A 25,552-nucleotide genomic window follows, 5' to 3' on the forward strand; every position below is an offset into this window, starting at 1 on the left:
CCAGCTAGAACGAAATAAGAAAATTGGAAGAAAAAAAAAAATGCAATTATCTGACACGGTAAAAAAAAAAAGTTTTTTGCGTGTAAAATTTGGATCCGCTGATCTTTCCAGCTTTGTGTTGCAAAACAATAAATAAACCAAATATTTTTGGTCGCAGTTTGTTCCAAATAGTTTCTATTTCTCACGGTTTAGAAAGCAAACAAACAGATGACAATAAAAACAAGACCGTCTACATGAACCGAACACGAAATGCTTCATCAATGAAGCGTTTCAAAGTCTCTCATATATCTCTATTCATATAAACTTAGGTATGTTTATTTATTCAAATATATAGGATTTACCCCTAAACTAATTAACTGATCAGGGTGCTTTTTAGAACACAACTGTTAGGAATTAAGGTTAATAATGTGAACTATAGTTAATTTATCATTTTTTATATAAAAGCGAAAATGTTTGTGTGTGTGTGTGCATTTTTGTCTATGTCCGCAAAAGGCTTTTTGCGTCGGCCTTCTAGATCAGCTCGCTCCTTCTTAAAATTTTTTATATCATGCCTAAATCATAATATCTTCGACTTAAAAACGAGCATCACAGCTATCTTTTAATTTGCCCGACTTTTACAAGCTATTTTTGAGATATTTTTTGATCGTCGCGTCTTCGAAAAGCGAATGATCGGGCGGTGGGGAAAACAGAAACTGGCTTGCAGCACAAAACTAGGTCAAACGTCACGCGACTTAACTTCCTTGCACCTGTCAATTTAAATTTATAAACGTTAACTTAACACGCTTATCAATTCCTCTCCCCTCATGGCTGAGATGGTTAGGTGTCTGGCTTTTTTTCCCTTTTGTTTCCACCTTCGCGTCAAGGTTTTGGGGTTCAAGCCTACCTTCCTACTAAAACATTTTTTTTTCTTTTACACCTCCAAACACCCGCCCAATGATTTTTTTTTTAAACAGGGTTGTTTTGATCTACCCCCCTCCCCAACACACACACACACACCTCCAAACACCCGGGAAATGCTGGGTACCCCTGCTAGTCTGTATATATAAAAGCGAAGATGTATGTATGTGTGTTTGTATGTCTCGCAAAAACTTTTGACAGAGGCGACGGATTTTCACGAGATAGGTATCATTTTCAAGCTCGAACCTTCGGCCAACAAATATCAAAAAATTGGCCAAAAACATTAATTCCTTCACCCTCAACCAGACCCTTTTCTACCATGAGGGGGTGGAAAAAAAATCGTATCTTCATGACAAGATGGCTTCTACGCATGCACAAATGATGTTGGAACTTGAATTAGTTTAAATATTAAAAAAAAAAAAAAAAGACGACCCAATTTTGCCAATGTCCTCTTAGCTCAGTTGATTAGAGCGTGACGTCAATATCTAAAGGTTGTAAGTTCAAATCGTGATGTGAGATGTCTTTCCTTTTTCTTTTTTTTTATTTTGAAAGGTTTAATATTGAAGCAGGGTTATTTATGCCATTTTTCACGTACTGTTTTGTTATTTTTTTTAAATTCAGATGTTTTTAAGTTTTAACGTTCGTTTTTCTTGGGGGGAATGGGGGGGCATCACATTCGCGTTTTCTTTTTTTTGTTTTGTTTTTAACGATTCTAAGAAATTTTAACATCATCTGTTTGCCTTACGTTCGTTGTTTTTTTAAGTTTTAACATTGTTTTTTTTTATAATATTTAAACAGGGTTATTACTTCGCTTGTTTTTTTGTTTTGATTTATAAATCTCAATTGTCAGTTTGTGTGTGTGTGTATGTATGTATGTATGTATGTATGCTTAAAACTTTTCTCAGCAGTATCGGACCAGGTCGAAACCAATCCTCTCTGAAAAGGCAATATCTCTGTTGAATAATGTGAGAATTAGAGAAAGAAAAAGGTCCATTATTTCCTATAGAAATAAACGTTTGCAATGAGGGAGAGTAGCAAAAAAATTGTTCCTTCATAACAATTTAGACAACCATGCATGCGTGAATAGCGTTCTTTCTTGAATTGGTTTAAGTAGAAAAAAAAATTGTTACTTCGCCAACTTTATCGTGGAGCAGTGGTTATCGAGGCAGCGTCATAAGCTTAAGGTTTCACATTTGCGCTGACATAACGGACATTTTTCTTTTTTTTTTTTTTTTTTTTTTTACATAGGCATAACCACTTATCAAGGCCCAGATACCACTCGAGGATAAGGGTTAAGAGTGTACAGTAGTCAACTGGGCAATATAGTAATCGTTAGTAATGGAAATTCAGTAAATTTGTTAACTTAATTGGAACGGCTCATCAAGAACTTGTTTACATTGGACTTGAAGACAACCATATTGTAATCAGATGGAAAGCAGGAAAACGGAAGACAATTCCATATGCGCGCAGTTCTAATCAAATACTTTTGCATGCAAAATTCGATCCTGCATTTTGCTAATTCCTACCCTCTGATGAGAAGGAAAGTATTTCTTCGAAACTCCGCGGATTAAGGACTATCCACTTATCAAGTATTTCTTTTTCAGATTAAATATGTTTTTAACTCTTTTTCAAAGTGTTTTTTAACATGTTTTATTAACTGTTTGCTTGTGCATATATATATATATATATATATATATATATATATATATATATAACGAGGGTAGATATAAGAAGAAAGTAAGTTCAATTCTATAAGAGGAGACTTATCAGGATAATATAAAGCTCAACAAATTTCAATATAGAAAACAATAGGAGTGTAAAATATATTCACAAACACTATATATTGGAAAATATAGAATGAGTCATTTATTTAATAAGGATATACATTTAGTTGGAGGATAAAGGGGACTCTTTATACCAAGGCATTTCGAAGCCTAATGCTTCTCATCAGAAGAGTAGAAGTTGCTAGGTAACATAATGGGGACGTGACATCTAGTGAGGGAATCATCACGAACAAAATAAATGAATAAAATTATTGATGTTGTTTGGGGGAACTATATTGAATTCTAAGATAAAGGAGAAATGTACTTTTTTTTTTTACATAGGCATTACCACTTATCAAGGCCCAGAGACCACTCGAGGATAAGGGTTAAGTGTGTACAGTAGTCAACTGGGCAATATAGTAATCGTTAGTAATGGAAATTCGGTTAATTTGTTAACTTAAGTGGAACAGCCCATCAAAAACTTGTTTACGTTGGACTTGAAGACAACCATATTGCAGTCAGCTGGAAAGCAAGAAAACGGAAGACAATTCCATATGCGCGCAGTTCTAAGAAAGAGGCTTTATTCATGGAATCTACATTTAGGTTTAGGCACAGATTAATAGTGGGGATATTATTGATCGTGTTTTCAGCTAGACGAGTGTTTCTTCTGAAAGTTTGGCGAGGGGGGGGGCCATAGATTGAAGCTCAGTCAAGCACTTTCCATGAAAATAACGATAAAGCAGAGACAAACTCGCAACATCTCTTCTGTGAGATAGAGGTTGCAGGGAAGAGAAGAGGACATCTTTGTGCTGACTGTAGGTTAGTCACCTGTTTTTCTGCACATTGTGCAACTGGTTCACTAGAAGGTGTTGTTTGAGAAAAACCAAACCATCTCCAGCTCAACTGGGTATTTGACTTTGTTTAAGAGTTTCCTAGTTTTCGTAAAACGGATCACTGTTGGCCGTTACAATTCTTGTATGAAGAGGAGTTAAGAGCCCTGTGTAGTGCTTTCTTCATAATTGCCATTCTGACATCCATCTTTCTCTTACCTGGATCTTTCTGCATTCATTTTTTGCACCTTCTCAACAAATTAATCGGAATGTCTCCTATGATTATTCCTGCGAGCCATTGCTTCTGCATCTCCATCACAATTGTCGAGCTGATATCCCACAGCCTTCAAAATATTTCAAAAGCACTGAGCTGCAACTAAGAGTGATGTAAATTATAACATCGGTCACTTGCTACCAATATTTTGGTGCTTTCTAGTCATCCATGATTTCTATGAACAGTGTTAAGCTCATCATCCTTCAGACTCCCTGCTTTCCTTGAATCTCTTATGCCACTCAAAAACTGATGCTCAATTCATACAAGATTTTCCAAAAGCAGTCTGAAACATTCCATACGTTTCTGTTGCATTTTTTCCAAGTTTAAAACAATTTCATTGCATATCATTCTTCTAAAGTGTCTTCACATCCAAATTGCATTTTTGAAATTCACCAACTGTGAAAATCAGGCTTTAGTAGCGGCTATTCTCACTTCTGCTGAAATCATAAAAATTGCTCAGTCATCTCATAAAATGTATAACAATAATATACTGAATTTTCAAGAGTCTACCGTAATTTTAAATGCTTGTACAAAAAAGTCTGGACACTTATTAAAAGCACCTTTTGTATTATAATTCTAATAAACACATTCTTTTTAATCTTAAATTACAAGATAATTGTAAAACTACAAATTAAATAACAAAAGGTGAATTCCAGAAACTAAAAGATAAAATGACTATAAAAAAAAATGAATATCAAAATGTAAGATTTCTCTTTAAAAGAAAAATGCATATTAGAATTATAAAATGTATAAATCGAATAATCCTAAAGAATGAAGTGATTTGAAAACTAGAATTTAGGATACTGAAGGCTTATACAATTGGAAAAATTGGTGGACTTAAATCTTCCATCTTACTTTTCCACAAAGCGGAGTTAGACTAAAAAAAAACAAGTTTACCAGCTTTTTTGTACATTATAATAGTCTATATATTAATCCGATAGTGTGTGTTATTTTGTGTGTCACATCTTTTTTCTTTCGAGTGACTGTCGTTTATTGTATATAAGTGTATAAGTCTGTGTCATTTTAGGTATTGCATGTGTATAAGTCAACTGTAGATTCTAAACAAGTTAAATGGTTTCTCATGGCTCTTTTTTGCACTAATAATTTTTTTTGGGTGTTTTTTTTTTTTTTGAAAGAAATATAATTTTTTTTTTTTTTTTTTTTAAAGAAATATAATTTTTTTTTTTTTTTTTTTGAAAGAAATATAATTTTTTTTTTTAAATATAATTTTTTTTTTTTTTTTTTTGAAAGAAATATAATTTTTTTTTTTTTTTTGAAAGAAATATAATTTTTTTTTTTTTTTTTTTTGAAAGAAATATAATTTTTTTTTTTTTTTTTTTGAAAGAAATATAATTTTTTTTTTTTTGAAAGAAATATTATAAATTGTTTCTTAGCATCTGCGAGTAATAATACATGCATTTACCCAAGTGTGGTCTGTTCGATTTTCATATATAGAACCAACCTGCTATACACTTACATGCAGTAAACGCAAATATTGCCAATCAGACATTCTGATCAATAACATGCTGCAGATTCCAGGCGCAGTTACTGTTTTTAGACATAATTTATGTCTGTACCCTAATGACATAAACGCATACATTGCACGAGCTGTAATATACTGTAATAGTGTGAATGCCTGCGTTAAGCGCCATTAAATAGTTTCTTATTAAATTATTAAAACTTGTTTAACTTAGGGGAGAAAGACACATCGTAAACACTACATTTCGTCACCTACTAAAAAAACTGTCATATCACTGAATACATCGTATCGAACTTAGGCCTATAGCCGTATCCTGAGAGTAGACATTGTGAGAGCTAATCCAATTATTATTAAGCCTCCCACTGAAAAACCATGCGTGTGCAAACACACTACAGTAGGGTTCGATTAATTACTAGGATTCCCGGTATATACCGAGTGCACAAACAAAATGGTGTTTTCTAGGTTATGATTGAATGCAGAGTCGCTTTTTAACATTTCCAAAAAAACATTACCTATGTATAATTCAACTCCCCCCCCAAAATAACTTTAAAATCGTCTCCCAGAAATTCGCCAAGTATATACGGTAATTGTCACAATCTTCCATTTCTTGTAAAAATAATTTTACCGAAAATTCTTCATAAGTTTTGGTTTCAATTGTAGTTGAAGGGACTCAAATTATATACATATTTTTATTTTCTTCGTAAGTTTGGGAGGGAGACTTGATACCTGTTTTTGGGGACGAAGATTTATTTCACACCAAGACAAGAAATTGGTTCTATAGCTTTTTTATTCACCTTCCAGTTTGTTCGCAGAAGGTTGGAAAGTGAATTTGGCCTGTGTTTTCTTCTTCTAGGTCTTATTTCTACCACGTCGGCGTTCGTTCCCCACCCCCAGCGAAGGGGAGGAGACAACGCCGAAGCCGTCCGCTCTCGCCCAAGTCGCAACCAAATCTCTCGATTAAGCTAACCTGATCACGTGACTCACACGCAATCCAATCAGCTGATCTTGACTTCCGGCCAACGTGTCTACACTATAATTCACACTCTCCCTCCCTCTCTCTCTCCATTCTCTAACACTAGATGCCAAAAAACAACTAATAGAAACACGTAGAGATGTTACTGTGCATATGTTTGATCATTATGAAGAAATTGATAAAAGTTATTGAGAAGAATGGTGATATTAAAGACTATTAACAGTTTTTCAACGATGTCCGAAAAATAATGTTGCGTGTGTTTTGTAAAAAATGATGACAATTAAATATTTTTCCTTACCTAATCGATTTTCTTCCATTTTTATTACAGGTATTGTCTTTATGTTTATGCTATTCTATTGAAGGAATTTTGCCACTCTATGGTACTAGGAAAGTCAAATACTAAAGTACTCAAAAAATATTGTCGGGCCCCTGTACATCTATGCATGTAAAACAGATATAGAATATGCATCTACATTTGTATATGTAAACTATAAAAAAAAAATTTAATTTTTAGAAGTTTATTTGTATGCTATATAAGGAAATCTTTTTGTGTGCGTAAAGACAGTTGTTATATGCTAATAGATATTCGGGTTCGGACAATTAATTGGAAAAAATCGGAACTTTTAGGGGTATCGGAATTTGAAAAAATTTTTTTACTATTTTCTGATGCCAAAAAGACGATTCCTTTTAAAAAAATTTTTATTTGATTTTGTTTAAAGAAAAATCTACTACTTGTAGTAATAATAAAATCAATATTTATTGATTTTTAAAACTAAAATCTATAGCTCACTACATGTTTTTATGTTTGAGAAAATATATGCATGTTTAACATGTGTTTTTACGGTTATTGGGGAAAAATAACTTTATAGTAAAATATTTAGAAACATACAGAATCAGTGATGTATCTGAATAAGGAATTTAGTATGGAATCAGTAACTGTATTATAATAAGGGGGGGGGGCGATATTGGAATCGTCCCATCATTAATAGATATGACATAATCAAATTGGTTCTCATTAGATCACTCAAGTTAAGCAATGTAGAGCCTATTCAGTACCAGATGGGTGACCATTTCGGAATACCAGGCACTGTATGTAGGTGATGTTGGTACCTCCCTGTAAGAACGGCAAAACCCTAATGTCAAGGTCCTGGATATGACCTTGAACTATATCCGATGGTGAGAGCCCCAGCTTGTAGGCTTTGGGGAGTGTGGCGCTACCCCTTAATTGGCATTGCTCCCAGGTCCACTCTGACCCGGTGTGGTAGTACCTGTTAGGGTCCCAACTATGGGTTAAATAGAAACTGACTTGAAAATAAAAACAAATATTCTATTAAAGTTTTTCTTGAAAATCATTGGATTTGGCATTAAACGACCTAAAAAAGGGTTGATATGCTGTAAAACAAAAACAACCAACCAACTAACCAACCTAATGTCAACTCCCCTGATGAGGATATACATGCGATAAGAGATCGCTTATGAATTTGATATTCCCATGAAACTTCCTCTAAAGGATGAAGCTGATTCAACCCACCTAGAGTGAATGGCGCTTCAAAAGTATAAATTCCAAATCCCTGACATGGTATGAAGAGCTGGCGATGCTAAAAATTTTAAACAGTTATCGATGTAGGAAGATGAACAATTAGGATGATATATTAAATACTGCCCAGCGGCTAGATCAATTTTGTCTGAATAAATTGTGTTTCCAAAACCTGTTGGTATAGAATTTCAAAATGTGTAGAAAAGATATAAATGCCAATGGAAAATCAATGCGTTTCTTTTTTGTTTTTTTTCTTTTGTTATTGATTATTTGATTAGTTTGTTGTTGGACAGCAAACAGGTTGGTCACACACCTTAAAGGGTTACTTTTTATTTATTTATTTTTTTATTCAAGCAATCTACTTATATCGATTGGTTAATTAATTATGTATATCTGTTCATTAGTCAATAATGGCGTACCAATTTTTTATTTCCTTTTTTTTGCGAAAGAGTCTTTTTTTTTATGCTATTAGGTTTTTAATGGACTGAGTACCCTGAATTACCTTCCTGCTCCAAAAATCAGAATTGGTCCCAAATTAAATTTTTTTTATGTTCCTGTATTTTTAAGATGAATATTGATTATAAGCATTTAGATTGTTCAGACTGCTGTTCTGATCTTGAGTGTTATTTGCATCACATTTTGGTTAATGTAACCTCCGACCTTCTTCAGTTGTATCTTCTCAAACTCTGGAATCTTTCTGTCAAATTCAGAAATCTGCTTACAATTTTGAACGTAGTCCTTTATTTGATACACAGTGGTAGCATGCTCTCATTCCATCAACCATGATTGGTTAGAAGTCTTAAGTATGGATGGCTCTCGTCTAAGGGAAGCTTCATGTTTTGATAAGCTTCTGGGATTGACCTTTACTCCTGACCTGAAATGGAACACGTACATCAAGTCAGTTGCCAAGGTCGCTGGAAAAATGGTAAGATCCTTCTACCGCTTCAGAAGATATCTCACTGCTGATGCAATTCTCTATCTATATAAAAGCCAAGTATGTCCAAGGATGGAGTACTGCTGCTTCATCTGGACAGGAGCTGCTAAAAACAGCCTATCCTGCCTTGACAGAGTACAAAATAGACTTTGTGGCTTAGTGAGGAATGCCTTTTTCTCTTCCCTGCAACCTTTCTCCTACAGGAGAGACATTGCGAGCTTGTCTTTGTTTTATCGTTACTTCCATGGCAAGTGTTGGTCTGAGCTCCAGTCTCTGGTCCCCCCTCGCTAATCTTTCACGATGAACACCCATCTAGCTGAAGCCACTGTCAAAAATTTTTCACTCTTTATCTGTGCCAAAACCAAAATGTAGATTCCATGAACAAAGCTTCCTTCTTAGAAGTGCATGCCTGTTCCGTTTGCATGTTTCCCACCTGACTACAACCTGGATGTCTTCAAGTCCAACATAAACAAATTCTTGATGAACCGCCCCCTTAAGTAAGACACTTTATCAAATCTCCAATACTAACGATTACTATGATACTATCCCATTGATTACTGTACACGCAATACTCCTTATCCTCGAGTTGCTTCCAGGCCTTGATAAGTGGTGACTACCTTGTAAAAAAAAAAAAAAAAAAAAATGCATGTTCTCATTCCATCAACCATGATTGGTTAGAAGTCTTAAGTAATTCACAATTTTGAGTGTTGATCGCACTGAGGATTGAACTTTCAACCTCCACAACAGTGGAACTTACAACTGAATTTTACCAAGTATTTCATCCACTGTGCCATGGGTAATGGCTGATCGAATGAGAGCATGCTACACCCCATGGATTAAATAAAGGGTTCCATTCGAAATGCCATGCAGATTCTCAAGTGCGACAGAAAGATTCCTCACTTCAATAAGATACACCTGAAGAAGGTTGGAGGATAACACTGAAGATGAGAACAGTAGTCCAAAGAATCCAAATAATACGAATAAATATTTTTAATAAATTGTTGTCTTAAACTGCACGACCAATTCACCACTTCCCTTTTTCCTTTTTTTTTTTTTATTGCATTAAGTGTTTTTTGTTCCTGATAATTAGAAAATACTCTTTTTGTCACTTTGTTAAACAAACATGTCACAACTCGTGTTGATAAATAAAAAGACTGCACTTAACGAAAACAACAACAAAACAAGATTGCATGTGTAAGATGTAAAGATAGTTTTTAATTCCTGAATAAATACAATTCGCAGGGAGTCAGAAAGGTCATGGAATAAACGTTATGATTGGCATTGCATCGGGGTAGTTGTGAAAGCAAAAAAGGAATAGTAATCATGAAAATAACTTTTTATGACAATAGTCTGTCGGAGGTTTTATCTTTTTATGGCAATAGTCTGTCGGAGGTTTTATCTTTTTATGACAATAGTCTGTCGGAGGTTTTATCTTTTTATGACAATAGTCTGTCGGAGGTTTTATCTTTTTATGACAATAGTCTGTCGGAGGTTTTATCTTTTTATGACAATAGTCTGTCGGAGGTTTTATCTTTTTATGATAATAGTCTGTCGGAGGTTTTATCTTTTTATGATAATAGTCTGTCGGAGGTTTTATCTTTTTATGACAATAGTCTGTCGGAGGTTTTATCTTTTTATGACAATAGTCTGTCGGAGGTTTTATCTTTTTATGACAATAGTCTGTCGGAGGTTTTATCTTTTTATGACAATAGTCTGTCGGAGGTTTTATCTTTTTATGACAATAGTCTGTCGGAGGTTTTATCTTTTTATGACAATAGTCTGTCGGAGGTTTTATCTTTTTATGACAATAGTCTGTCGGAGGTTTTATCTTTTTATGACAATAGTCTGTCGGAGGTTTTATCTTTTTATGACAATAGTCTGTCGGAGGTTTTATCTTTTTATGACAATAGTCTGTCGGAGGTTTTATCTTTTTATGACAATAGTCTGTCGGAGGTTTTATCTTTTTATGACAATAGTCTGTCGGAGGTTTTATCTTTTTATGGCAATAGTCTGTCGGAGGTTTTATCTTTTTATGGCAATAGTCTGTCGGAGGTTTTATCTTTTTATGGCAATAGTCTGTCGGAGGTTTTATCTTTTTATGGCAATAGTCTGTCGGAGGTTTTATCTTTTTATGACAATAGTCTGTCGGAGGTTTTATCTTTTTATGACAATAGTCTGTCGGAGGTTTTATCTTTTTATGACAATAGTCTGTCGGAGGTTTTATCTTTTTATGACAATAGTCTGTCGGAGGTTTTATCTTTTTATGACAATAGTCTGTCGGAGGTTTTATCTTTTTATGACAATAGTCTGTCGGAGGTTTTATCTTTTTATGACAATAGTCTGTCGGAGGTTTTATCTTTTTATGACAATAGTCTGTCGGAGGTTTTATCTTTTTATGACAATAGTCTGTCGGAGGTTTTATCTTTTTATGACAATAGTCTGTCGGAGGTTTTATCTTTTTATGGCAATAGTCTGTCGGAGGTTTTATCTGTTATTATAGTCTGGCTTTACATTGTTTGGTTTGCAACAATGTTTGTTTTTACCAAATCTATTAATCTTGTGAAAATGTTTACTATGCTGATGATGATGGTGATGCATCTGTCAGTTTTATTAATTCTTTTAATGTAGAAAGGAGTCTACTACTACTGCTGCTACTACTACTGTGGCTGATGATTTTTGGCTTAGCTGAAGAAATTGTCCCATGAAAGGCAAAAATCAACAAAGCATCTGCTTTTTAGGTTTTTGAGTGCTGGGAGACGAGATGAGCATCTGTTATTGTCACGTGGGCGTATATTCTGTTCCTTATGTTTCCTAATTTTTGAAACAAGGATTAATAATTCATATTATTTGGATCATTCAAACTATTCTCACCTGCAGCGTTGTTCACACAATGTTTCGGTCGATGTACTCTCCAGCCTTCTTCAGTGGGGGCATTTCTTTTTTTTTTTTTTTTTTGACCCTTAAGAAGTGACCTGAATTTTTGACATACAAAGGAGATTGCCTATGATTGGAGTGATTATCGGCTAGGCTCAATGATGGGGTGCTGAACCACGGGCGCTGACAAAGAGCCTTAATAGAAAACTTTCTTTATGAATCTTAGGAAGGTCATATAAGTGTGGTAGCTTGCTAAACTCACTGTCTATATTTTGCAAGTGGTATTAGGTCTTTGTTCTTACTGAAGATCTGGTCCTGGATATGACCTTAAACTATATCCAGTGGTGAGGGCCCAGCTTGCGGGCTTTGGGGAGTGTGGAGCCACCCTTTAATTACCATTGCTCCCAGGTCCACTCTGACCTGGAGTGGTAGTACCTGTTAGGGTCCCAACTATGGGTTAAATAGAAACGGAATTGAAAACAACAAATATATTCTATGAAAAAACTTTCTTCAAAATCTTTGGATTCGGCATTAAATAACCCGGAAAGGGTTGATATGCCGTAAAACAACCAACTACTGAAGATCTGTGATAGCTTTCTTTTAATTTTCAAAGTTTGATTCTTTTTTACTTTACACTAGTCACGAGATTAGATCTGCCAATTTCTTGGAATATTCTGCTCTATCCATTAACACTAGCATTGTCTTTGTCTGCTGGTAGTATTAGGATATCATCATCACTGCATGGTAACTTGATAGCCAATATTTTTTTGAAAAGGCTTTTTTATTTATTTTATTTATTTTTTTTTTGAAGGTAAATAAATTCCTGTTTTCTGAAGAGTTTACAATGAATATATTTAGTATTGACGTAACAGAACAAGTGTTGTAAAAATACATACATATATTTATATATAGGTTTTGACATGTTGAAAGAAATAATAAAAAAAATTTAATAAAACTTTGGAATTGGATTGTAGCTGTACTGTTATCTATATATATATATATATATATATATATATACTAGCATGGGTGCCTGGCATTGCCCGGGTGTTTGGAGGTGTATTCTGAGCAAAAAAGAAAAAGAAAACGGTCAATTTTTTTAAACTTTAACCCCTATTATGACCCCTTAACATTTATTGTTTGGGGCTCAAAATCAAATTATTAAGTTAGGTCCATGTCCAAGGAACCTATATCTAAAATTTCAAGTGTTTAGACCCAAAATTGTCGGAGTTTGGTAGAGTTCTCAAAAGTCAAATCGTTGAACTTTGACCCCTTAACAGCCAAATTTCTGGCCGAAAACCGATCACATAGATTTTCCCAAATCTCAGTACCCTGTATATCAAATTTCGAGTCTGTAGACTGAAAATTGACAGAGTTATTGCGTAGGGAAATGTACACACACACACACACACAGACAGACACGTTCACTTTTATATATATATATATATATATATATATATATATATATATACCTATATAATACTAAAAGTCTATGGATCTTGTATGTTTGCAATCAGATTTCCGGTTTTCAACATCCGGTTGCGCATGCGTAAATAGCAACGTCTTCAATCCGTTATTCCAATTCCGGAATTTTTATATCGCTTTTAATACAAACAATTTCATTTAATTTGATCAAATAGTTATTTATATATACAAATAATACATAGATTCATAGATAATTATAATATATATTATAAAATCTATTTATCTATGAATCTATTAATAATATGAAATATTACCCTATACAATTTATGGAAAGAAAACACCTCTCACTTTCCCTCTAATAGATTTCAACACTCCTACTCCCTCTGTTTTCGTTACGTACGCGAGAAATAGTTACGTGTATGTGTGAGAGAGAGAAAAAGGGAGCGATGTAAAACTGGATAGAGTTATCCCCCTTAACTAATGCAGACCTTTTTACTAGAGGGCGTTATTACAAAAAAATTTCTTTTTCTTCTTCCCATGTTTTTTAAAGTCGTCTGCTTACATTTCCAAACGGAAAGCTGAATCGGTAAATGCACACATTTCTATTACATTAAATAGTGTTTTCCTTTACACAATGGGTACTGAATGTTTGCTTAAATTAAATGAAAAAAGTTACATTTTATTTTCATTTTCTATTTAAAAAGCCATTATTAACATGTGGAGAGTGTTTTTTTTATTATTCTGTACTTTCAACTAACAATTTCATTTAAAAGATGATATATCAAAATTTGAATTTAACTATAATAAGGATTATGATACCTGTTCAGTGCATATTTACCTATAAGTATGACCAACCACTTATAATTCAGTAACTGTAATTTAAAAAAAAATAACAATTATAATAAACAGAACGACTCATAGAAATCTATCTATATTCTTTTTTCATTTTAATATACTTTCATAGAAATGCTTCTGTTATGTAAAAAAAAACTATTTTCTTTATGCCACAAGTGTCACGCTCATACATGAATTCCATAGCTAATATAACGTACTGACCCAACGGGTCACGGGTGGTCTAGTATATATATAAAAATCACTTTGAAAATGATATAAAAACAAACCCTGACAGAGCAAATACTCAGATGTACAATGAGAAGTCATGTGAAATATGTACAATTGAGATGGTGGGGGAGGTATGAGAATGATTAAGATATATCTCCGAACAGTTCCAATGATCCCACAAACTCCTTTTGTCGGCAAAGCGACGGCTTGCATAAAAGAATTGTGATTGTTTCCAAAATCTTCAAATTCTTTTTCCTCTTTTTTCTTTTTTTTTCTTTTTTACCTGTATAGCATTAATTTGATTCATCTTATGTATCTTTTGATATCAAACGATTAACTCCTGATGAGTTTGTTGATGAAAGGGGGCCCCTAGGGTTTGTTCTTATATTATTTTCAAAGCGTTGTACCGTTTTGTACCATTAAAAGGTTATATATATATATATGTATATATATATATATATATATTATATATACACACACACCAAGTTAAAGGTATTCAAGACGGAAAACTCGTGAATGAAAACAAAGTTATTAAGAGTGCTCAATAAAAAAGCAAAATATAATATTTATTTATATAGACAAATATTACATAGTTGCTACACTGAACATGCTAATTGTTTGAAACATTAGCATGTTCAGTGTAGCAACTATGTAATATTTGTGTGTGTATATATATATATATATATATATACTTGTTCAATATACATATTTAATACTCTCAGGATTAAACCAAGTTTCAAATGCCTAAGAACCACCCAACTAACGTAATTTTCTATATTAGAAAGTGTAGATCTAAGCTGACACATTTTAATTTTATTGCATGCTGAAACAGAAATTTCAGTCTTATTTTGCCTGTGAACTCACACACACACATTCGCACCTGTCTCTGAATAAAATAAAAAAATTTTTTTTTTTTTTTTTTTTTTTCAGGCTGGCTGGAAAGAATCACATGCAACATTTATGAATGAACTGAAAAATCTCAAAGCTGATGGTTTGACCGTTCTTGGTGCATCATTGAAGCACGCATTTGACCTCTTGAATATGAATCGAATGCAAACAGGAATCGACACATACGGACAGGTGAGTGGAGGAGATTTCTTGTATGACAACTTTTCTCTTTTGTCGACAATAATCAGACCACCAGCTAAAATAAACATAAAAAAAACAAACTTATGATTGAAACAAGCAACATGTTCTTACACATAGTTGTTGACACATAGTAAGAATGGATCCGATCTTATTTGTTTTTGTATTTCAATTTGAGCAGAGCCGGGACAATTTTCTCTAAATATTAGATTTTAGCATAAGGTTTATATAATTTAAAGTCTGTGTGTTTATTTATTTCTCTCTCTCTCTCTCTCTCTATATATATATATATATATATATATGTATGTGTGTGTAATACGAGGTTAATATTTTCCAGAGGTAAAGTAACCAATGAAGTTTAACGAGGTTAATACAAGAGTGCTCAATACCAAAGTAGAGCAAGATATGCTTTCTATTTGTTTTTACATAAGCAGTAATGTCACTACACATTCATGAGCATGTTTCGGTCAGCTAGTAACTAGAGATCTCTTCAGGTGATACAGCTTTTACAAAAGCTAAGTTTTTGACGTTGCAATTTAAAAAAAAAAAAAAAAAAAAATTTTATGATGCATCTGTTTTTTTTTTTTTTGTTTTTTTTTTTTTTTTTTTAACAGGGTCGGTGTCCATTTTATTTGGAGCCTGCTGTCATTGTCCTTATAACTGACAGAGGCAAATTAACTGCTACCAATGGAGTTCAACTTGAGGTCAGTTTAATTTGAATTCAAAATATAACTATGATTTCAAATGACATATCCAGAAACAAAATATGCAAACAAAACAAAAATTCTAACCACAATTCTCAATTTTCTTTTGAAGACGATATTTATCTCAAAATAACTCTTTTTCTGCAGACTGTTTTCATCATCTTTTTAAGACTAAGGTTAATAGGCATATCCTGTCATTATGATAATCATCTTTTATTAACGCCTTGTTTGCAGAGATTCCATGAATAAAATGTTTATTGTACTCCTCTCCCCTCGGAAATTAGCAGTGTGGCTGATTTCCCACTGTGGACTCTGGTGAAATACCAGCTACCCCACAGCGGATTTTATCTTTTATATATGTTTATATAAGAAATAGGGAAAAAAGATTATGAAAATTGAATAAATTACAATACTCATTGATCCATCAAATTTAACCAAGGAATTTTAATAATGAAAAATTCTTAATTAATGCATTAATCTGATGAAAAGAGCATATATTTGAAAATTCATGGATTAAGGATATTATAATTTCTTGTTTGAATTTTTGATAGATCAACAAATATTGTAATTTATTCACTTTTTTTTTTTTTTTTTCAGTCATCAATCTTTCCTATTTTTGATATTGCTCTATCTAGTATATTGAGCTTTTTATTATCTTGATAGGTTTCAATTTTGAAGATAATACTTATCTTTGTAACTCTGTTTTATATATACACACATGGACACTAGCAGGGAGACACAAACTGAGCCACAGCAACACGTAGCCGGGTACGGCTAGTCTATATATATATATATAAAAGCGAAAATGTATGTATGTGTGTTCGCTTTTTCTGTATGTCTACAAAAGGCTTTTTTGGCTGTCATTCTCGGTTGGCTCGCTCCTTAAAACTTTTTATATGCTGTCTAAATAATATCTACGACTAAGGAACTTTGGTCACAGCTATCTTTAATTTACCCGACTTTTACAAGCTATTTTCGAGATATTTTTTGATCACCGCGTAGTGGGGAAAGCAGAAACTGGCTTCCAGCGCAAAACTAGGTGAAACATCACGCAACTTGAAGTTGTCGCACCTGCTAATTTCGGTTTATAAACGTCAACTTAACACACTTATCAATTCATCTGTTTCCATGATCGAGATGGTTAGGTCGCAGGCTTTTTTTTTTTCCATTTCCTTTCCACCTCCGCGTCAAAGGTCCGGCGTTCTAGCCTACCTTTTTACTAAAACTTTTTTTTTTTCTTTTACACCTCCAAACACCCAGCCAACGTTTTTTTTTTTTTTTTTTTTTAACAGGGTTGTTTTGATCTCCCCCCCCCCCACCACCAACACACACCTCTAAACACTCGGGCAACGTCGGGTACTCCCGCTAGTATAATAATAAATACGAAATGTGCATTAATCAAAATATCATATTCAAGCGTATTTTACGACCAGGCACTGCCAGGCGGCCTGCTAGTTCTTTATAAATGATTGATTTTATTTTGTAAAGACTGAAAACTTCCAGATTTGAATGCTAATTTTTTTTTCTTTGTGCTATTTTGTCTTGAAATGATTGATGAAGGTGATCCAGAAAACATGCTCACCTTGTTTATTTTATTTTTTCCAATTAAGCACTTTAAAAAATAGATGTTTATTTAAGGTCATGTTGGCAGTTTACAGTAAGCTACTGGAAAAGTTACCAAAAAAGCCAACACGATTAACCAATAAGCTATCAGATGACAAAACTTTTCTGATACTTTCTTGAAAAACAAAATTGTTTTTAATCATATTTATTTCCATGTAAAAAAAAAAAAAAAAAAAATTTTTTTTTTTTCATTAAAAAAAAAAAAAAAGAAAAACATTTCTTTGAAACCTTTTGTTAAAAGAAATCTTTTTTTTATATAATATATACTTTTCTTGAAAAAGATATTCTTTAATAAAATTAAACTTACAGTCAATCTTGTGATAAAGTTTTGTTTTTCGTTTTGAATTTATTGTCTGATAGTTTTCGTATCGGCTTTTATTGATTGCTTACTGTAAACTGCCAGAAGACGTCTCTGCAATCTTGGTCTCGGTTGGGTTCTGGACAAGTGCCCCAAAAATGTGAAGTTTTTGTATCATTTATTAGCTGAATTGCATGTGTGGAAAAACGACTCTCCGTAGAATCTGGTGAAATAATCGCCCAAATTCTGTATTATGAGAATAGACTAATTTAGATTGAAAAAAATTAAATGGTTTAAAGATGTTTCAGCACTTCTACACTATCAGAACGAAATTTTGTAGTCCATAAATGGAGTTTTTAGGTAAAAAACAATGGTTTCTACTGATTTTTTTTTTTTTTTGTCAATTCTAATAAATTACAATGTTACCGTCCAAATTATGCAGTTGAAATTACCTGAATATTACTAAATTATAAAAAAACAAAAAAAAAAAACTTTAATCATGTTAGTAGGTGAAAAATTGCGGTCATCTTGTTTTTATAAAATAGATCGAAACGGAATATTACCTCCCTTTTGAACTCTCCTGTGTCTTACATAAGCAAATACAATCGTTTTCTTCAAATTCTATTTTCTTTTAATAAATAATTTTCTACCTTATCGATTTTCGTAATTTTTGGATATAATCATTTTAAAAATACTAGGAATACGTAGATACTATTGCTTTCATGTGAAATTCAGTTTTATACGATTTCTGAATTTTCGTTCTGATAGTGTAGAAGCATCAATGTTTCAAAGCGAATCATCAATGCTGGACCAACTTTATCACTTGGTTTGTATGTTTTGAACATCAACTTTATATATAGTCAGACTTTACTTTGATGATAAATGATATGTCCTGGAAATTTATTTGAAATAGCTGAGTGTTCTTGGCTACAGTAATCGAGTAATGCAGTCTAGTAAATCACCTTAATAAACAGTTGTTTGTAATCATACCTGATATGTTTCAGATTCAAGCTTTCAGCATATATTTTGTTGTCTCCCCGAGGCTGCTATACCCATCCATATTTATGGCTACACCAACAAATCATATTCTGGTGCGGAGAAATCTAGATGTATTCATATTCATTATATCCAAAAACAAGACCTCCACCTTAAAAAGAAAGTGGCAGGGGATTGGGGGGGGGGGGGTTAAGCAACAGTAAATTAAAATTTGTGGCTAAACAAACAGCAAAAAAAAAAAAAAAAAAAAAAGTGATAGTAGGCAGGCAGGTTTGAACCCGTAACGCGAAGAAAAAAAAAAAAAGGTTAAAGAAACGTGACATCTTAGCCGATGTCTCCATCACCCGACCGGAAGTTTGGAACATTTAAATTAAGCATAGTTAATTGAAAAGAAGACAATCACTTGCTAAAATGTTAGCGAAAAAAAGTGACCCGTCCTTGTACAAAACTGCTCATGGAATGAATGTTTTTTTGATATGTGTTGTCTGAAGGACAGAGCTTTAAAATGATACTGATTTCGTGAGGATTCGTCGCCTCTGTCGAAAGTTTTTACGAGACATAAAAACACACACACACACACATTTTGCCTTTTGTATATTAGACTTCTGGAGGTGTCCGGGTGTTTGTCTGTGTGTGTGTGTGTGTGTAGGGAAAAAAAAGTGGAGGAGGAAAAAAAAGTTTTGGTAGGCAGGTAGGCTCAAACCTGAAACCTTGAGGCGAAGTCGGAAAAGAAAACGTGATATGTTACCCCTATGCTAAGAGGGCAGAGGAAGTGAGAATCGTTCAAATTAAACGATTAAAAAATGCAGGTGTATAAATGAAGTCTGCTTTTCTAGGTCAAACATGACGCCATAGAGAAATGAAATCCCCACAGTTAATTCTGGCTTCAAGCCAGCTGCCCTATTTGTTTGTTTCTCCAAGATGTTTAGGAAAACCAGCTCCCTACAAAATGGGAGTGTCCAAATGAATAGCAATTGTCTGATATGACGGGTTTTCCTCGCATTGATCAGAGCTCATTGCTTTCTGGACGTCACGGTACGAAAGGCCGAGAACATCTAAGACAGTAAACGACCAAGTTCTCTCCAATTCTCTCTCCTCTGATCTTGAGGATGTAGTACAATGGGGAAAGGAGTGGCTGGTTACTTTTAATGCATCTAAAACCAAGCTTCTCTCTTTACATCATCAACATTCTGATCCACATCTGGCATCAATTGAAATGAATGGCTCTCGTCTTCAGGAGGCCTCAAGTTTTGACAAGCTTCTGGGCTTGACCATTACTCCTGATCTTAAATGGAACACGTACATCAAATCTGTTGCCAAGGCCGCTGGAAAAATGGTGGGATCTTTCTATCGATCCAGTAGATATCTCACTGCTGATGCAATTCTCTATCTATATAAGAGCCAGGTACGTCCAAGGATGGAATACTGTTGCCACATCTGGGCAGGAGCTGCTAGAAAGGACTTGGCCTGCCTTGATAGAGTTCAAAATAGACTTCGTAGCCTCGTAGGAGATGTCCTTTTCTCTTCCTTGCAACCTCTATCTCACAGAAGAGATGTTGCGAGTTTGTCTCTGATGTATCGTTATTTTCATGGAAAGTGTTCGACTGAGCTTCAATCTATGGTCCCCCCTCTCAAAATTTTCACAAGAAACACTAGTCTAGCTGTAAACACTATCAATAACTTCCCCCACTCTTTATCTGTGCCTAAACCTAAACGTAGATTCCATGAACAAAGCTTTTTTATTAGAACTGCACGCCTGTGGAATTGTCTTCCGTTTTCCTGCTTTCCGGCTGACTACAATATGGTTGTCTTCAAGTCTAACGTAAATAAGTTCTTGATGAGCCGTTCCATATAAGTTATCAAATTTTACAAATTTTCATTACTAATGATTATTATATTGTCCAATTTCTACTGTACACTCTTTAACCCTTATCCTTGAGTGGCCTCTTGGCCTTGATAATGAGTTGATACCTATGAAAAAAAAAAAAAAAAAGAAAAAGTCCAATGTGAACAAGTTCTAATTGAATCGTCCCCCTAAGTAATCCAAGTTTCAAAATTCCCACTGTTTACTATGCTAAAATCACAATGACTAATGTATACCTATTAACCCTTATCCTCGAGTGGCCTCTGGGCCTTGATAAGTGGTGACACCCTTGTAAAAAAAAAACAAAAAAAAACACGACTTTGCTTTCGTAGTTTCGCTTTTATATATGAAAAACACGAACAAACACGTGAGAGCAAGAAATTGCACGAATTTTGTAACATAAAACTCATTCAGATAAAAGGTAGAAAACCTCCTTTCGTAAATCAGAGATATTAAAATCTAAGGTGTATATAAAAAGTTCTAAGAAACAGTAACACCCCCCCCCCCCCGACATACAAAAACGTGCACACACAAACACGCATTTTCACTATTCTATAATAGATGACCTTTGAAGAAAATTAAATTTGGACAATATAGGAAGACTTTGATAGTATGGCCACATTGAAAGAATAGGTAAGTTTAGTTAGATGTAGAACAGTCAAGGTAGCAAAGGAAGGTCATAGGATTAAGTGATAAAAATGGATCAGAAGGAAAGCGGTATACATAAAAATCTGGCGAGAGATGGGTTACTTTGGAAATCAATTTCTTTAAACTTTCTCTTTAAGTTTATCTCTGTCTGGATTCAAATTGATATAAAAACCACAGAGCTCTTGTTTTGCATGTCGAATTTGTCTGGGCCCCTGAGAGGAAAGGGAGCTGCTGTAATTTTTATACTTTTCTTCTCATGCACATGACCCCTCCCCCCACCTCCACCCAGTATAATCACTTGACCTTTTAATTCCTATACTCTTGCACCTGCATGTCTGTCTACACTTTTTGTCTTGTATTTTTTTTTTCTTGTACCAAAAGAAAGCTATTCTGATATTAGAGAGGCGTTTAAGGCTCATTAAATCAAATCTAAAACTTTATAGAGAAATTCCATCTTAAAGATTACTAGTAGAGTTACTTGCATTACCCAGGCTAAAAGTATAACCTATTTCTATTAGAACTTCCATCTCTGTATCCATCTCTCTCTCTCTTATTTCTCCCTCTCTCTTATTTCTCCCTCTCTCTTATTTCTCCCTCTCTCTTATTTCTCCCTCTCTCTTATTTCTCCCTCTCTCTTATTCTTATTTCTCTCTCTCTCCACTCCATCCTCCTCCTCTGCCCAGTTCTTTGCTTTCTCTAGACATACACACAGATAACTCCTTTATATAGATTCCTCGAGGAATGAGTCGGCATAAGGAAAGTAAATAAGTAAATATAATAATAGTTGGAAAATCGATCTCCTTCTTGACAAAATCTGAAATGATTTATGGTTAAGGAACGGATAATTTTTCTCATTTTAGATATTATTCATCTGGGACAATGCTGATTAAGAAAATACCAATTTTGTGTGTTTGTTTTGTAGTTTTTTTTTTTTTTTATTATTTTTCGCTAGACATGCAGACAATTGCCCTTTATATAATAGACTATCATGAGTACTCAATGTTGCCTGGCTGGTATACTAAGGCTATTGAGCAACCAACCCCCAGGAGCCAGTCTCGAACCTGTAATGCGAAAGAGGAAAAGTAGGTGTAAAAAAAAAAAGCAAACGTGCTAGCTGTCATGGCCAAGGCGATTTATAATGTCACAGGCCTTCGAAATAAGGTTTTATAAATGTATGTTGAGATTGGTAGGCGTATAACTCGCAAAAATGTTAATGCAAAAACTGATCCTCCTTGCAAAAACGACTCAGTTGGCGAGGATAGAATTAATTTTTGGGGCCAATTTTTAGATATTTTCAACCATGAGATCGATCTTTCTAACGATTTTGTTATGGTCTGATGCATCTGTCAAAAGTTTTTGGCAGACATACAAACACAACAAACTAACACACATTTTCCCTTTTTTATAATAGAAGAAAAATTTTTAGCATTTTTTTTATTTCTTTGACAGTTTGAATAATATATATTTTTTTTCTTTTAGCTGAATCTTCCAATGAATTCTGTGGTTCCTGGCTGTGAACTAACAAAAGAACCATTTCGATGGGACCAAAGGATATTTGGCCTTGTCTTGGAAATACCTGCCACCCCTCCTGTAGATAATGGATTTGTCTACATCCCAGTTGCTGAGAGCCATCCGATTAATGCCATGTGTGATGTGACTGGAGGTGAGTACAATGAACAGGAATGTGTCGATATCTTTACTCTTTTCAAACCTCTCTTTTCATGCACGCACGCACACAAACACACACACACACACATTGACTTGATCTACGAGGTGCCTTTAATAATATTCCAGTTTTTTGTACAGGCATTTAAAATTGTCATAGACTCTTGAAAATTTAGTATGTTATTGCTATACACCTTATGAGAGGACTGATCAATTCCCATGATTTAAGGTTCAAATGAACAGCTACAGCAGGAATTGGAATACACCCAACTAAAGCTTGATTGTCACAGCTGGTGAATTTCAAAAATGCAATCTGGACATGAGGACATTTTAGAAGAATGATATGCAAAAAAATTCTGTTTTTTTTTTTTTTTTTTTTTTTAAGGGCATAAGAGATTCAAGCAAAGCAGGCAGTTTGTGAGGGATGATGAGAGGTGTGGGAGGAGTAAGGATATCAGAACACCAGAGTTGATTGGACAAATAAAGAATTTCATCAATAAGGACTGTCGTATGTCTATAAAGACGATATGTGCACAATTTGATGTCAGTGTGGGAACTGTACACACGATTATTGGCTAGGAACTGAAAATGCGAATGATTTGTGTGAAGTTTATCCCAAGGGTACTCCATCCTTGTCACAGACTATTTGTCCAAGATGGGTATCAAGACAGTTTCTGACCCTCCCTATAGTCCAGACCTTGCTCCCTGTTATTTTTAGTTATTCTCCAAGCTCAAAGAAAAACTTTGAGGTTGTTGCTATGAGACAATTGAGATGAAAGGGGCTGTGACGATGGTCATTGACACGTTCACTCAAGTGGACTTTCATGAGGCTTTCCAGAAGTTGTTAGAACGGTACAAGTGCATTGCAGCCAGAGGAGATTACTTTGAAGGGAACTATAGTTTCGTGTGTGTATTATCAATAAAAGTCCTCATACGGAAAAAGTCTGGAAACTTATTGAAGGCACTTCATATATATATATATATATATATATATATAGCTCAACTGAACTTCAATCTGTGGTCCCCCACCCACCCTGCAAAATATTCACAACAAACACTCGTATAGTTAGAACCACTGTCAGCAAGTTCTCTTACTTTCTATCTGTACCTAAATTTAAACAAAAATTCCATAGATATAGGTTTTTTCCTAGAACTGCCCACGTGTGGAGTTCTATACCGCAAGGCTGCTTTCCAGCTAACTACAATGTGGTTGTTTTCAAGTTCAATATAAACAATTTTTTACGTTCTCTTAAATAATAAAATTCTATTCAATTTTCATCACTACCAATCATTACACTGTTGTTTCACTGACTACCTTACACTCATTAATCCTTATCCTAGATTACCCTTCAGGCTTTGGTAAGTACTGACTCCCGTGTGTGTGTGTATAGTTCCCTTCAAAGTAATCTCCTCCAGTTGCAATGCACTTGTTGTACTGTTCCAACAATTTCTGGAAGTCCTCTTGTGTGAGCATGCCAATAATCCTTGTCACAGCCTCTAAAGTTTTCCTTGAGCTTAGGGAATAACCAAAAGTCACATGAAGCAAGGTCTGGACTATAGGGTGGGTGAGGAATTGTCTTGATGCCCATCTTGGTCAAATAGTTTGTGACGAGGATGGAGTTGTGGACTGGTGCATTGTCCTGGTTAAAATGCCACTTACTCGATTTGAAGAGTGTTGGCCTCTTCTGACGGAAGATCATCCTGAACTTCCTTAAAAACTTAATATAGTATTCCTTCTTGACTGCCTGTCCAGTAGGAACCCAGTGCATGTAGATCATGCCATGCTGTCAAGAAAAGGGATCATAAGTTTCTGGGTGGATTTGCTGTTTGGCTTTCTTGGGTCTGGGAGAAACAGCATGCTTCCACTGAGAACTCTGTCTCTTGGTCTCTGGGTCATAGCAGTGGATCCAGTTTTTATTGCAGGTCACCAGAGCATCAAGAATTGTGGAATCTTAATTGATCAGCTGTATCCTCTCCCTGCTGTCATAATAACATCTTTCTTTTTGATCTTCTCTGAGCACCCTTCGCACAAACTTTGCATATCGTTCTCCTAAAGTATTCTCACATCCAGATCGCATTTTTGAAATTCACCAGCTGTGACAATCAGGCTTTAGTAAGGTGTATTCCAATTCCTGCTGTAGCTGTTCAATAGAACCTGAAATCATAAAAATTGGTCTGTCATCTCATAAGATGTATAGCAATAACATATTGAATTTTCAATTTTGAATGCCTGTACAAAAAATCTGGAAACATTGAAGGCACACACGCACATATGTATATACGAGCAAACAGTTAATAAATAATGATACTTTTTAATATATATATATATATTACACTAGAAAAATGCGAACATGAAAAGTAATATGGTTAAGCTTAAACATGGAAAAATAAAGGACTAGTTGTTAAAACTGGAAAAGAAAGAAGCAAAATATTCTAGTAAAAAATATAAATTTAAAACTTCAAATATTGCAACGTTAAATTTTTTTAAAAAATTCAATTCATAACATTATATAATTAATTCTTAATGCTGAAATATTTTAAGTTATAAATTTATTATATTTTTTACTAGAATATCTTGTCCTTTTCTTTTCCATGTTTAAGCTTAACCATATTACTTTTCAT

General features: G+C 34.1%; 1 protein-coding gene across 1 annotated transcript in view; it reads left to right on the top strand.

The window, feature by feature from the left end:
- The window catches only part of LOC145263116 (integrator complex subunit 6-like), a 109,136-nt gene that overhangs the window by 26,221 nt on the left and 57,363 nt on the right, over positions 1 to 25,552 (top strand). Inside the window, exons 3-5 of the mRNA XM_080120059.1 lie at positions 14,977 to 15,126; positions 15,747 to 15,836; positions 22,745 to 22,928. Coding sequence (XP_079976185.1) covers positions 14,977 to 15,126; positions 15,747 to 15,836; positions 22,745 to 22,928 — 424 coding nt within the window. The remainder of the gene's footprint in view (positions 1 to 14,976; positions 15,127 to 15,746; positions 15,837 to 22,744; positions 22,929 to 25,552) is intronic.

Source organism: Euprymna scolopes, chromosome 38, assembly GCF_053919585.1.
Source record: "Euprymna scolopes isolate OS-2025 chromosome 38, ASM5391958v1, whole genome shotgun sequence".
In the NCBI taxonomy this organism is placed as follows: domain Eukaryota; kingdom Metazoa; phylum Mollusca; class Cephalopoda; order Sepiida; family Sepiolidae; genus Euprymna; species Euprymna scolopes.